We start from the raw sequence: 15,774 nt of genomic DNA on the forward strand, positions 1-15,774 counted from the left end.
TGACATTAAGGAGAGGGACAAGCAAATGCTAAAAGCTAGTTGGTATCCTATGCTCAGAACACCTTTAGTCGATCAGAGGAGATTGCCAGATTGTCTGATGCTGTTTCATGTTTAGATATTTGCAGTTTTGTTTTGTTTTGTTTTCTGGTAAAAAAAAATAGAATTGGTGCTACTTGTGTTACACCTTCCCTATGCAGTTGAATTTACTGTTATTAAAAGCACTCTTCTTTTGTTTACTGCTTCATAACACTATGTGCAATTTTGGTCTACACTTTCTAATTTTTTCCTTTAATAATGTTAATCTCCAGAAGACATGTCATTTACAGGCTACTGTGTGCTGCTCATAAGAAGGACAGCCACTTTGGGTGCATTCACAAATATTTCCTAACTCATCCCAGATATAATATTACGCTTTTGTTAATTTTAAGATCAGGAGAACTCTCCTGCTCCTCACTCACAAGCAAAGCTGAGCTTCAGATTTTAAGTCTTGGAATGCAAGTACCTGAAAAGGTGATACAGATGGGCCACATAGGAAACTCTTGCCTTTTGTCAGTCTCTCAGTCCTTCTTTATAACTCTCATTACTAATGTGAACAGGTATCATGCCTTTATTCCATTGCCAATCTATTTTACTGCAGAATAAAACCTTTCAGTTTTTTCTGAATAAAACCTTTCAGGGTTCTATTATGTTTGCCTGTTAAAAACACAAAGAATCTAGAACAAGTTTTTCTTTACTGCATTTATTGCATAAATATTGCATATTTATACTTACTAGTAAAACTTAAATATTCTGTGTTCTYTGAATACTTTATTTTTGACATTTTTATTTGCTGAAGGGCAATTCTACTCTCAGCTAGGCTTTTTAACAAACAAAAGAAACCCACCAACAAGAGCAAGTCAATGTTAAAGAAGAAATTGGCCCAACAAAGCAGCAAGCTCATCAATTTTGAATCCAACACAGGCGGTGTTTCCATTTCTGCTGTCAGGTGGGTTGGCACTATGCTGCTGGGGAGATCAGTCCCTTACCTAACGTCTAGGTTTTGCTAGCTTCCAAGAAAAAGCAGAACAAGAAATGGGTCCTATTATGAGACAGGGGATAAGAGATAAAATGTTAATGTAATCAAAAATGAGCAAAACAGGAAAGAATACTTTTTGCACCCATCCATTCTGCATGACTCAGCTGTGCTAAATCATTACTTAGGATGCCTCAGTTTCAGACAAATATGTCTTGTGCTGTACATAAAAAATAACTTTCAGTGGCTCATCAGTCAGAGCTAGAGCACGCAGTGCTGTTCTACAATAAAAACGTGATCAAGGTATACATGCTATACATAGAGCTGCTATAAGACTTTCAAAATTCCTTTAGGGAGCTGGCTACCAAAGACTGGGCCAAGAAAGAATGAGGAGAGCAAGAAAGGAGGAATTAATCAATGCCAGTCTCCTAGTCCATCTCAAACTTAACACAAATAAGAGATCTTAGACCCATTTTTTCCTCATATTTGTATCTGCTGTTCCTCTCCCAGAGCCATGATACAGATAAGCAATATATAGGCAAGTACATTAAGATGGTTCTGTTTCTTTAGATCCTGAGGCCGTAATAATTTGGGATAGGCTTTCCTCTCGGTTTGGGAAACTTTGGGCGGCGGAGGCAAGCGCCAGCAGCTCCACCGCGCGGCCCTCATCGCTTTCCAGAAGGTTCCGCGGCGGCCGCGCAGCCGCTCGGGGGAGGGTGGGGGGAGGGGCGCTGCCCCGACGCAGCAGCCCCGGTCGGGCAAACAACGGCCGTTCCTCGAGCGCTGGCGGACGTGAGCTGCGGCGCTTGGGAGCGGTTGTAAACCTGCACGGAGACGGGGCGGCTCTCGGTGCTGCCCGAGGAGACTCTGGTGGAGGAGATCCCCTCTGGGGGGCTGACTGACGAGGCAGGAAGGAGGCGAGAAGGTCTGGTCCTGTCCACTGTGTTGCGGAAAGCTCGAAAGGTACGCGCTTTTACAGAATTTAATGAAAAACAAGGCTACAAGAAACGTTATTCACGATTCCAGTGTAGAATAGATGCTAATTAAAACCCTTCAGTCCCATCAGCAGTAGCAGAGTGTAGCGCTAATGGCTGTGAGCTGCAGAGTTTATAAGGCTGCCCCCACCCTCCTCTTTTTTGCCCGCTGAGTTCAGAAACTGCAGGTAAGTGGGATGGGAATGTAGGCTGTCCTCACCTTCACGGGAGTCTTTGTGTCGTTGATGATTTCGTTGAGCAGTGTACCATTCAGCACCGGTGCGTATGCAGAAAGGGACGGGCTGGGGGAACCTGCGAGAGTTTGAAATAAAATCGAGCAAGAATGGGATGCGCATCAGACAGACAAAAATCTTCTTTTTCTGTCGCTGAGCTGCCAGCTTGCAGGAGAAGCTTTCCTTAAGGAGGGTGTGTTGGGGTGCAAGCCTGTGCCATTTAAAGGTGGCCATGACTTGTGGCATGAGTAAAGCTGCATCTTTTTGTATAACAGATGACCTTTCTTTCTGGTTGAAACATCAATAGAGCTGCATGTTTGTGACTGAAAGCAAAATGGAACTGTCTATGTGTGTATGAAGTCATGTGAATTAAATATTATACATGAGCAATTCCTGTTACACTGAAATATATATAACTGAATGTGTTTCTTTGATTTTGGCAGCTGAGATAATTGTCTCTATAATGGACACCCTTCTTTAGGGCTTCAATTTAAAGTAACAAGAGGCTTTGAGGAAGACTGAATTTTCTAGCTGGAGGCAAATATACTGTGCTGGAAGTCACTGTCAGTAAGGTTCTGTCATGTACAGCCCTCAAAAATATATATGCAGGATGTTTCCTCATTGAACCAAGCTGGTCATATTTACAGATTCTTATCACTGCGTGATTTTCTAGCATTGTTTTAAAGAACTATGGTATGCAACAGTGTTGATATATCTAAACTGAATAATCTACTGATCTTAATATTTTGGCATCAGTGTGACTTTATGGCTATTACTCATTCTTTATTTTCATCTGTTTGCTTATTTTGGCTAACAAAATGCAGCAGCTGACACTCTAAATGTTATTTCATAACTGAAGCAAAATTAGCTTTACTCACTGCACATGAAACAAAGAAAACATAGTTCAGAAGATGCATTTAAAAACTGTGAAACAAACCTGAAATGCTACATTTGCGTAGCAGACATGCTATTGAGAAGTCAAAAAGTGCTTTTTATAGATCATTTTGTCAAAGCGTTTTTATTGTAGTTCACTGAACTTGACATGCTTCTATTGCATTSGTTAAACTACAGCCTTTTGAGATCTACAAGTCACTGGCTTTAGCAAGTCTGTTTAATGGGTAGATTTGGAGCAAGCAGTTTTGATTTTTACCTGTAGAAATGGAAGGAATGTCTTCCAGCTTTTTGCCACCTGTTTTCTGTGTGGATATTTCATCTTTCCTATCAATCAAATAGAAATGAGTAATTTAATTATCAACACCAATGCTTTACTGGCAATGGCAAAGATGTAACAAAATGTAGAAATTACTCCTATATTAAATGTGCTTTTAAATGAAAGAACTAATGAATTTCTAATGTAATATTTTGAGAACCTGGTTAAATAGGGCAGTGGTACAGTAGGTCCTATTTTATATTCTACAGTTTATAAAATATTTGCTTCTTTTCCTTCAGCATATTTGTTCTTTCATTGAGAACAATACTGATTTGATACTGTCCTCCACTGAGAAGCTGTGTGACTATCACTCCTCTTGGTTGATGAGGTTTCACGAGTGATTTTCTCTGGGAAGTCAGACAGATGGAGTCACACAAATGAACTGTAATAGTACTGTCAATTCATGGACTATGCAGCAGGGCTTGCTTTTTCTCTCTATGAAGTTAACAAATAGTTGACCACTGCCTAAAATGGGAGTAAGCTTTCTTGTAACTTATCTAAATCAAGCATTCTCTCCTTTGCTGTACCTCATGCTATCAGTATAGTTTAGTGGGGGCTTTGGGCTTCTTTTAATTTTGTAGCCTCTGGATTCTTCCAGGGCATTTCGTGGTTTGGTGTGAGTAGAGAATGGGGAGGAGTTACTGTTCAGTTGTCAGTCTGCATTAGAATATCGTTAGGCCACTTCCAACTAATGATAGTTTCAAATTAGATTTCTGGATCAAGATCATTATGAATTGTAGGGATGTTTAGATTTAGATCTGGTTGTAATATTCATGGACTAAAGCCTACCATGAGCCCTATGGCAGGTACTTGAGAACTCAAGAATATGGTATGTGTGATACACAGATTGTCTACCTTGTGTCATGGCATTAGTTTTTGTATTGTTGTTGTTATTCATTATTTTGGTTGTAAGTTTTACAGATATGTGCTGATGAATGAATTTTGAAAGCGAGTGTTAACTTGTCTGATAAGCAGAGGTGGTATATGTATATATGCCCATTTTATAATAAATGTGTTAAAGATTTCCATAAGACTATCAAATAATTTTTGCTGTAAAAACCTAACTTTTATTCATTTATAGCTTTTGGAAACATTCAGATTCTTAGATAAGGATTTTCTAAGTTATATTTTGAGATTTTCCTTTCCTGAAAATTGAAATGAAGAATTTCAGATTATTTGGATTCTAAGTGGGAAAAAAAAATTACAACATAAAAATAAAAAAGTGCCATCACTGAAATAAATGAGGATAGAATTTCTTCAAATTTCTATAGAAATAGCTACTATTAAGGCAATGCATAAGACTGGAATGTTTGTGAAGACTGATCTAAGTGAAAGAATTCAGGGCACTGCAAACGCATAGTGTGGTGTTCTCATTTATCACCGTGAAGCTCATGTAATGCATACAGCAAAAGAGGGTTGGGCTGCATTTGTGTACAGAACCAACCTTGCTTTTTAGTAACATATCTAAAGAATATGGGCAATGCCTGACTTACCTCCTACTCTAAGATATCTTGTGTGGTTAGAACTAAATTACCATTTGTAATGTTTGAGAATGTCAAGTAATTATGTGTAGCATCTTTAATTGTGAGACTGATCTCTTTACATGACATCTACAGAAGATACAGAACAACCTGTTTCCCCAAACTACACAATAGTAATGAAGTCCAACAATGCACCATGGTTGCCTACATTTCCAGCTAAAATATGTATATAATTTACTTCATCCTCTGAGCTGTGCCTAGGGAAAGCTGTACAGTTCACAAAGAGCATAAAATCTCTGAAATCAGTCACTTCACTCATTGCCTCGCTGCTGCTGTTTGCACTAGACTGAGTGAAAGACCTCCCTTTGGACTTCAAGGGGAGTTTTATTATGCCCTACATTATTAAAAATACATTTCTTAGAAGAACACTCAAAGCTCCCATATTGTAACCAATAAAGATACATAAAACCTCTGTGATCCTGAGACAGTAGAACATAAGAATGGAAGGAATTGTTTGCTACATCTGAAAATCTAGGAAAATTTGAAGGAGAAATAATACATTAATCTGAGAAACAGTGGACAATGACTTGTCTGGCTGTACTGTGATATTTACATGCAGAGAGACAGAGTTCAGTCTTGTAACTTTAATCCTACCTTTCTCAGACTTCAGAGGATTGGGAGAAGCATAATTTTTTTTTTTTCAAAGAGTATTTACAGAATAAAGCAGCACATTAACACTAGTGTGACCTATACAAATACAGAGGAAAGCTGAAATGAAGACACAGAGTTGTCATATTATTGCTCAATGCAACCTCCAAGATAAACTTTTTTTTCACCTCTCTGACTTTCCTTTTGAGGAGAATTATGGTCTGTGGGTAAGCTTTAGCCACGCTCAGCATCAAAACTAGTCCAGTGGCTAACAGGTGGTGACTCTGCTGGAGATTGATGCTTATGTTGGTCTAAGAGGACATTCTTTCTCAAAGTAGACAGGCAACTCAAACATTTGGGCAACATTCATTATTTGTGATTCAGTTACCTGTACTACAGTATGTACAGTATACACATCTCTCATGGCACACACCAAATACATCACAGTGCTGTCTGTGTATATACTCGCAGCCATGCACATCTACATGTAACTTTTTCAAAAAAAGGCAGTAGCATCAAGCAGCAAGATTTCTACTTTTGCTTTACTTACCTTTCCTGGAAGGTTCTATATTTTACTCGCTGCAAAAAGATTAAGAAAAACAACATTTTACTAGTGGATGTATCCAACAATATAACAGAAGCCTGTTAGCCCTTTGTTTACAGTACTTTTATGTTATCCTTCTAACACATACCCCCTCCTCTTCCTGAGCAATACTTTGCTTTTATATATACAGTTGGGGAGGGGCTGGGAAATCCTCCTCAGTTTCTAAACAAATGTCAGTGATTCTTACCTGTTGAATTATTTCCAGATGCTCTTGGGAATTGCTGAAGTTTTTGCCAATGTCGAATATGCAGAAGGTTTCCCTCTGGCAGGCAGTAACCCAGTTCTGATACTCAAAACTGTCAGGAATCCGATCCAGAAAAATACGAAAGGCTTCCCATACAGCTTCCTGGCAGACTGAATAAGAAGAAGGGGGCTAGGGATGGATACTTTGTACCAAAAAGTAAAACTTTAAAGCCATTTTAAAATGATTTGGGAGTTGCACATTTTATTGTAGCTAGTAAACAAATCAAACTTCTTTAAGTCTTTTAGGTATTTTTGAGTTGACGGTCATTTGCCTTTATGTTGAAGGTTTAGTCTTCTCTGACTTAAGGCTTGCTGACTACCCTCATCTTAAAAGAGAGATTAATTTGGCCCATCATCATCATTATAAATAAAGAACAAACACAAATCACTCTTCCTTCATCTCAAAGACACATACACCGAATGTTTTTGTAATGAGAGCAAACAGGGAGGTAAAGTAAATCATCTAGCAGTTTTAATACTTGAATAATCATAATTTTAACTGTATACTAAGGTTTTATATATTAGAAATTATTAACTAGGGATAGAACAAGCTAAACAGAACATGCTTAAGATTTTGATATTTCCCACTCATATAATAAAATCCTTTTAATGGAAAACATTTTTTTTAAAATGCAGCAGGCCAAAATGCTATGCTAATATTCTGAATTTTAAGTGTATTTAGTCTTTTAAAAGCCTTAAAGATTTTTTTTGCAGCAAGAATTTGACATATAAAACTACCTATTTCTTTTTCCTGTTTCTTTAAGCACCTCTGGAAAAATTGAATAAAGGTAAAACTCCTTTGGAAAGAACAGAGTTTCCTTTTTCCCCTACAAGTGTACACATTCATTTATTCAATATTAAATATCTCCTCCACAGTGATGAATCACTCTGTTGAATGCCAAGCTACATCAAGCAAGGTTAACAGGTACTGTAGCTATGGAGAGAAGAGCAGTATTCTAAATCATTTAAGGAAATGAAAATGAACACAGAGAGTATGACAGTGGGGGAGATTTGGAAAAGATGGTATTTGTGAATGGCTCTAAGGGATTTTCATTTAGTGGATACAAACTGGCTCCAGCTGTTACTTATGTGAGATGATGCATACATAAAAATCTAATAATGGTTACTAGTACTCATACATATCCCGCTGCCTCACTCCTTATGCACAAAAGCTGTGAAGTTTAGCTGTAGTATGTTGCAAACATGTATATTCGGTCATGGCATATTCGGTCCTGGCCTTCAGTTTTTTAATCTATTTTGTAACAACCAGAAGTGTGTCAGGCATTCCAAAGAGAACTTGTAAAGAGTTCTGCTGCAAAGAGCTTGGTCTCTACATGGTGTGTAAGTGAGGTTCATGACATGGATGAATAAGTGAGGGAGGAGAGAAAGCAGAAGCAGCTAGGTTATAAAATGGCTGCTCAGACATACTTTATAAGGCTTATTTTCCTTTAATTTTTCTGAGAACACAGCTTCTAGGTGTCTCTGCAGAAGGGAGTTTTTGAAAGTCGAGGAGATGTAGAACAGGGCAGGTGGGGCTCCACTTCCGAGTGCACTGTTACAAACACCTTGCTGAAGTCTCCTCTTTTTTGTTAATTGAAACCATTTCTAACTCTAAAAGATTCTGGAAGATAAACTGATTTAGGGATTTCCAGAAAGCTACTGCCTATCTGATTAATTATGCTGATATGTCTTTGGATGCCTGTCTAGATACCAGCCCTTCCCTGCACCTAAAATGTTTGGGTTTCACCTAATATACTTTGCACAGCCTTGAACTAAGTGTAGAATGAATCCTGGCTGTACTTGGGTTGTGTCTGAAATCACTGAGTGCTGCAGAAATCCTCAGGCTAGCACAAGCTACAGCCAGGAAGTGCAGTTCTGTGTGGGCTTTCCTTCTTACCTGCAGAAATACACACTTATGCGGGTTGTCTGCTGCAGGACCTGTAAATTTGGCTCTTGTAGGATAACAAACATGGCTCTGTGCCTGTTAGAACCCATCTGTTTTGAGCAGAATCAGTTCAGTTTATCTGCAGATACAAAACAAGTCAGTCTTCAAGACTGGTGTGAAAGGATTTGTCTTTGCTAATGATGGCTGTGACGATTAAGTATTAAAGGCTTCCGTATCAGCTCTAATACTGCTTGTAATACAATCTAGTTCTTGGATTTATGAACTCAGCAGTTTGACAATGTTGTTTTTCCTTACTGAAGTCCCTACCTCCCCRTTAATGGATGACTGCTTCTGTTGTTACTTGTTGATTCCTCTGTTTAGTATTTTTAGTGTCAACAAACCTAGCTGGAATTTTGGCTTTGTTAAAATGAAAGAACAGACTTCAAAATATTCTTTCAAGTTAAAATGCTTTTAGAGAAGGAGATTTTCAAACATAATAGAAAAATAATTTTGGCAAAAAACTTTCCAGCAATTTAAACACTGTTGCCTTTAGCACTTTGCATAGTTAGTTACTGTGAGATGGGATATTTGTTTTCAGTACTGAATACCTTCTCTGACTTAGGATGATATAATTATCTGCATTATCTAAAATACCACTGTTTGAAATTACCCATTCCTAACACTGATTGCCTTATTTCCCAAACTTGCTGTAGGGATATACTCACACAGCTGTGTCAGGGCACCTCAGTAATAACTAGGGAACCACCTGCCCTCCCAGTAGAGCAGCTGATTATAGAGCATAGGTGGCTAGATTATTAAAAGGGAACAGGCTGTCTTTTGGGAGAATTTGTTCATAATGACCTAGCAGTTAGGGCTACTTTCTGTCATCTTTCTCTCGTTTATTACTTTTTTAGTGTCTTGTTTTTTCTGAGCAGTATCTGCTGAAGAAGGAGATCATATCTGATGAAAAGCAATCCCGTTATTATGGTTTAGATAAACATGACACATGGCCAGCTGAGGAGATGTTGTAGCTGACTCCGTATGTGTTCTCATGTTGCCTCACTTGAGAGACTGCCTTTATGGTGATTTGTGCTATGGTGTATTTCAGAGTTGGTGTAGGGTCACACTAGGCTCAGCCAGTAACTGGCTAGGCTCTTATCTCAGCTGCTTTGTGTTGTGTACTCATTCCTGAAAGCCTTTTAAGGTAAACTAAGGGTGGTAGAATATCAAAATTTTTGTGTAACTTCCTTTAGGAAGCAGTGAAATTCTATAGAGGACAAATGTGATTCATGGTGCCATTACTGTTCTAAATGTCTCGTGGCACTTGGAGGGGTGGAAGCGGTCCCCTAGCCTTTAGATAAGGAAGAGAGAATGGATCTAAAGTTATGTCCACAAAAAAAAATGAAGATAAGGTTGTGCCACAGATATGCTATCTAGTGTAAGCCATAAGACTCCATCCAGTGTGGCTACCAGGTTACATTTCCATGAAGGTTAGTTTTGTGGTTACTAGGCCCAGCTTCAAGGATAATGCTTGTGTCACCAAATTTTCACCTCCACTTTTTTTTTTTTTTTTTTCCCATTTGTCAAGTAGTTTCGTGTGCTCAGCTGGGAGGACATAAGTGTTTGGTTCTGATTTTTCCTTGAAAGAAAGATTTTTTTTTTTTCCAGGTTTTTACCAGGGACATATTGTAATGGAAAATGTGCAGCTGTTCAAGGAAGCAGGAACACCTATTTCTGGATGAATATCTGAATTATTCAGCTGCAGTCTTCTGTTCTCTTGCTTCCTCTTTGGGAAGTAGCTGAGTTTCAGCTGGAGAACAGGATGATCCCTATACAGAAAAATCTGAGTGTGTAGGACACTACTGGAAAGAAGAGCTGTAAGGTTAAACCTGCTTGCACTAGAAGGCTTAGAGACCACATTGTCCTGCTCTGAACCAATGTGTTGCTCTCCAGAAAAGGTAGTAGTAGCATCAGTATGAGTTTTAAATGAAAATGTCATAGGTTCAGTGCTTTGATTTCAGGTTAAATGGTACCACCATAAGAGAGCTTGTTTTAGGAGTCTAATTAATGTTTAGGAAAGGCTTTTTCAATCAGCTCTTTCACACAGGTTTCTGAATTCTGTCTAATGCCCAACTTAGTTGGAACTTAGTCCCTAACTGGAATCTGAATATGTTTGGATCCATAGGAATGGCTACAGACATTGGTGTAGTCTGCTTATACAGTCTGCTATGCTGCCTATAGGAAGTGGCTGCTACAGCAAAATTTTCCCAGCTTTACACCCTAGTTTCATTTTAGAGGGAACTAGTTGGTTCCATGGAAGAGAGCTCAGGAGCAGCAGAATAACATACATGTATATGAATTGTTGGATACTAATACAGAGGAACAAATAGATAAATTACATTATTTAAGAGAGTAGGTGTAGACTACTTGCATCCCAGAAGTCCTGAGTAGGTTTTAGAGTTAGTGTTGGACTCCCTAGCTGCAGCCCAAAAATATGCAATTTTTTAATACAATTTGGAACTGCTGCAGCATGAAAGGCTGGGAGAAAGAGGGTGCACTGTGCTCTCTAGGGGCCTGAAATTGTAGTGGCACCTCTGTGGGCTCTCTTCAGCTCTTTGCAGGAGCTATCACAATTATCTTAATGTTTGAAGAGTACCAGCACTGCCACAGACTAAATACAACTGCAGATACACTGAAGTATTTATACAATGACGGATGAATAGTTTCATTACCTGACTTAAACTGGTGGGATTAACTCTGAGTAGCAAACATGGTACGTGCTACACTTTTGGGGAAGGTGGTACATCTTTACACAGTAGTGCTAACAAAATGTGGTCTTCACATTCTGCCATAGTAGAACACATACCATTTCACTGAACTCATTAGCCTTTTGAGTGCATTGTTTTATTCTGTTCTGATAATTGTCTGTATCTTGAAGCACGCTGATGTACATATAACATTTAATCAGGTAAATAAAAACAAAGAATAGAGCAAGTACCACATACACTGCCCAGAGTTATAAAACAGGCTTCTGAAAAATTCTTGTTTTTCCTCAATGAAAGGAAAGACCTTCAGGAAGGAAGCATGTGGTACAATCATCATCTTACCTCGTAATCTATAGTGAGCTTGGTGACTGGCTAAAATCTGCTTCACTGATTCTTGTGGGCAAACTTTCACACCAGTTGGGAAGAAGGGTGACCTCTTTGTTCGGTGCTTTGCCATGTCAAATATTCGCCTTATGGTTGACACTCTGGACCTCTTTGTTGTTCTTTCTGTTTTATCTGACCCTGAGGTGTCTGCAAGATGTTTGACTTCACCACGATTTATTTTATTAGGGATTTCTGGAAAAGATAAAATGTAAACATGTACATAAACATACATTGTGTAGGCAGTAGGTGTGCACTGCAAGATCGTGTCTTGAAAATGGGTGTGAACCTGAGAGCTCTTTCTGTTGCATTGTGTTGGTGTTTTCAATGTTCTGACTGAATGAATGTACTGAGGAGAACAGTTCTGTGATCACCCTGGAGAGCTGAGACTCAAGAGACCTGGTAGCTCATCACATCACCTCCAGGTCATACAGGGTAAAAGTTTTAAAAACCTGTCTTGTTTTCTTGATTGAACTTTGGATCCACAAAGGACACTTAGGTGCTTGAAATTAGCAGCACTGCAGTAAGTACCTATCTGGAGCTTGGGGAAAATGAAAGGTATCTGTATCAGCTGACAGTGTTAAATGGTGCTTATGCTAGTCAATAGGTAATATGAAGGATAGTTGTACCTTAAATCATCACCTTTTTAAGGTGTTCTGATCTTTGCTCTGGGCTTCAGGGTACATCTCCCTTCACATAAGGTTCATACTCTTCAACCCACCCCAGAAACTAAACACTGAAACTCTTTCAAAAGCTGAACAGGATTTTGATCATCTTTGGGGAAAGAAAGAGCTGTTTCTGGTTGTCCTCCTTTACTCTGCAGTGCACTCCTCTACCCATCCCTCGCCTAGCCTGAAGTATTAATTAGAGCGACTGGAACATAGGTCTTCTCTTTCTCACTGTGTTTCTTCACCACTGGATGATAGTGTCATGAACACTCTGGTTCTTTATATCTTAACAGATCTTTAACTATTCTTTGGAAAGTGAAGCAGCTTCAGTATAAAAGAGTGAAATCAGTGAGTGGGAATTGAGGATCTAGGCTGAGTTTTGTTTATGCAGTTATTCAGTTAAAAAAAATGGAAATGCTTCTAGAGTGTCAAAATAGCCTCAAGAACACAAACCCCCTATCTTAAGCACACAAAAATTCAGGACTTGTTTGGTTCTACTTCCTAAGTGTTTGTGATGCAGTAATATATGACATAATTTAATTTCCTGTAAAAATGTTAACAATAAAAATGTAAGGTATGCATTTACATGAGCTGAAATATGGTATTTTGCTGGATCATTTGAATGAAGCAATTAATATATATTAGATTATCTTCCAAATTTTTGTATCCATTGTAATAATGATACTAAAGTTAGTTTGTAAGGGTCTTTTTTGCTGTATTTTCATATAATAAATGGCTTGATGGAAGAACTGCTCTGAAAGAAAGGGGTAAAATCTGGATGTACTTGGAAAACTTTCTAAGGTAGAAAATGTGAGAAAGACAGCTGATGAATTGACTGAAAAAAGATTGCTTTGGAGAACAGTTTAAAATTTTTTTAAAGGAAAATTGAAAGGAAATAGTATGGTTCCAAAGGATCAAGTTTAGAGAGAGTAATAATAGAAAAATTAAAAAAGATCAATTTGCTCAAGAAAGGGAAGAAATGACGTGCGGTAAATGTGTTTAAAACAAACAAACCCACCAACAATTATTATTTTCTTAGACAAATCAAGAGAAAAGGAAGGTAAAAACACATCATCTTGACAACTGTGTTAATTAAACATTTAAAGAAAAATGGGTAGATAAAAGATAAGAGAAAAATAATAGAAAAGTGTAATGTTGCAAAAGAAAGCTACTTCAAGTGAAGGATGGGAGAAGCTGTTCTGTGTATGTCAATATTGTCTCGTTCTTATTTAAGTTCAGAGTGAACATCCAGTGTTTACTGAGCAGAAATGACAATAACAAATCTGTTATGAAATAGGTGGTACTCTGGTAAGGAAAAGAGTTGACTGCTTGATTATGATAAGTTTTGTATGTAAGATGGGAATTTATAAAAATGAAGGCAGCAGGCGACTGACTGCTTTGTAAATCATGCTACAGGTAGCTCAGTAGCAACCTGTAGACCCAGCAAATGGAACTGTCTGATAGTTGCAAGGTAAATAAAAATGATGCATATGGTGTTTGTCATAAAATCYAGTGGAAATAAATATTTTTCTGCTGTGATGTCAGATCATGAACTATAACAGTAACACTGCAGAAAAGGAACTTGCCCTGTGAACACGTGGCTTCAAGGTTTGTCAGAAACCACAAGGGGCCAAACACTGGATCATTTGAGACGTTGAATGATTTCAATGAAATTTAATTCCAGATTTTAATTCCAAATTTAATTCCAAACGGGCCTTAGCCTTCCTCGTCACATCCCTGCATACTCTGACAAGGTTCCTATATTCCTCCCAAGTGGCCTGTCCCCCTTTCCACTTTCTGTATACTTCCTTCTTCTGCTTGAGTTTTGCCAGGAGCTCCTTACTCATCCATGCAGGTCTCCTGCCTCCTTTGCTTGACTTCTTACTCACAGGGATGCACCGCTCTCCTCCTCGCAGGATCCTGACTCCACCATCTCATGATCACTGCAGCCAAGGCCACCCCCAGCCTTCACATCTTCAACCAGTCCTTCTTTGTTTGTTAGTACCAGGTCCAGCAGCACACCTCTCCTTGTTGGCTCCTCCACCACCTGTGTCAAGAAGTTGTCACCAATGCTCTGCAGGAACCTCCGGGACTGTTTGTGCCTAGCTGTGTTGTCTTTCCAGCAGATGTCAGGGTGGTTGAAGTCCCCCATGAGAACCAGGGCCTGGGATCGTGAGGCTACTTCCAGCTGTCTGTAGAAGGCCTCATCGACTTCCTCTTCCTGATCAGGTGGCCTGTAGTAAACACCCACAACAGTGTCACCCATGCTAGCCTGCCCTTTAATCCTTACCCATAAGCTCTCGACTCGCTCTTCATCCACCCTAGGCACAGCTCAATACATTCCAGTTGCTCTCTCACATAAAGAGCAACTCCACCACCTCGCTTTCCTGGYCTGTCTTTCCTAAAAAGCACGTAGCCATCCATGACAACATTCCAGTCATGCGAGCTATCCCACCATGTCTCTGTAACGGCAATGAGATCACGGCCCTGTGACCGCACACACATCTCTACTTCTTCCTGTTTATTCCCCATGCTGCGTGCGTTGGTGTACAGGCATTTCAGGGAGGTGATCGAGCATGCAGGTTTCCCAGGAGGGATACAAGAGGATCCTCCATAGCCACGTCCCATGCGCACTTCCCTGGCTGCATTCACCTGCTGGAGGCATCCTGACTTGAGCAGTCTTTTGCCARCTACCCTGGCACTATAACTCTCCCCTTCCCCCATCTTTCCTAGTTTAAAGCCCTCCTTACCAGGTTGGCCAACCTGTTGGCAAAGACCCGCGTGCCCTGCCTCGTGAGGTGGATCCCATCTCTTGCCATSAGTTGTCGATCTTCAAACAGGGTCCCATGGTCGTAGAAACCAAAACCCTGTTGCCAACACCAGCGGCGCAGCCAGTTGTTAACTTGGAAAGTCTGTCTCCTCCTCCTCTCATCCATCCYCCTCACTGGCAGGATTGAGGAGAAGATGACCTGGGCTCCCAGACCCTTGACCACCATCCCCAGAGCTCTGAAATCCTGCTTGATGGTCTCCAGTTTGCCCTTGGTGTCATTRGTGCCCACATGGAAGAGCAGCAGTGGGTAATAGTCCGAAGCGTGGACAAGCCTTGGCAGTCTTTCCATGGTGTCTCGTACGCGAGCCCCTGGCAGGCCACAAACCTCTCTAGACAAGAGGTCAGGTCGGCAGATAGGTGCCTCTCTCCCCTGCAGCAGGGAGTCCCCCACAACAATCACCCGCCGCTTCTTCTGGGCGTTCTGACAAGGCACAGGGTCTGCTGTCCCAGTTACTTCCCTTGCAGCCATGCCCATCTCCTCCTCATCCTGGAGGGCACTAAACCTGTTCTTCAGCTKCARGTCTTCRGGAGGAGTAGGAGCCTTTCTCCTCCCACGAGCAGTGACCAGTTTCCAGCCTTCTTCTACGGTGTTATGATGTACCATTTCACATGGCACAGAGCCCTCTGGCAACTCCACTGCTGTAGGGGGTTGGGACTCATGGAGCTGTATAAATATGTGGATGTTCTTCTAGGATAGATAGGAATGCTTGATTGATAAATGAGACGTTGCCTTTGTAGTAAAACAATTACTAATTAAGAAAACAAGTCTTATTTAAGGAGGTCTGCTGAAATAGATCAAGAAGAAAGCTTAGCAAAGAGGGTGATTTCAGCAAAGACCCT

The 15,774-nt window shown here is 39.9% G+C and overlaps 1 protein-coding gene across 1 annotated transcript in view; it reads right to left on the reverse strand.

Annotated features, from left to right (window-relative positions):
- The window catches only part of IMPG1 (interphotoreceptor matrix proteoglycan 1), a 48,603-nt gene extending 36,327 nt beyond the window's left edge, over positions 1 to 12,276 (reverse strand). Inside the window, 6 exon segments of the mRNA XM_026079243.1 lie at positions 2,207 to 2,298; positions 3,370 to 3,437; positions 6,109 to 6,137; positions 6,350 to 6,516; positions 11,398 to 11,631; positions 12,273 to 12,276. Of these exon segments, the coding sequence (XP_025935028.1) occupies positions 2,207 to 2,298; positions 3,370 to 3,437; positions 6,109 to 6,137; positions 6,350 to 6,516; positions 11,398 to 11,631; positions 12,273 to 12,276 (594 nt within the window).
- Positions 12,277 to 15,774: the final 3,498 nt, after the last annotated feature.

The sequence above is a fragment of the Apteryx rowi genome, unplaced genomic scaffold, assembly GCF_003343035.1.
Source record: "Apteryx rowi isolate R43461 unplaced genomic scaffold, aptRow1 scaffold_1140, whole genome shotgun sequence".
NCBI classification, from domain to species: Eukaryota; Metazoa; Chordata; class Aves; order Apterygiformes; family Apterygidae; genus Apteryx; species Apteryx rowi.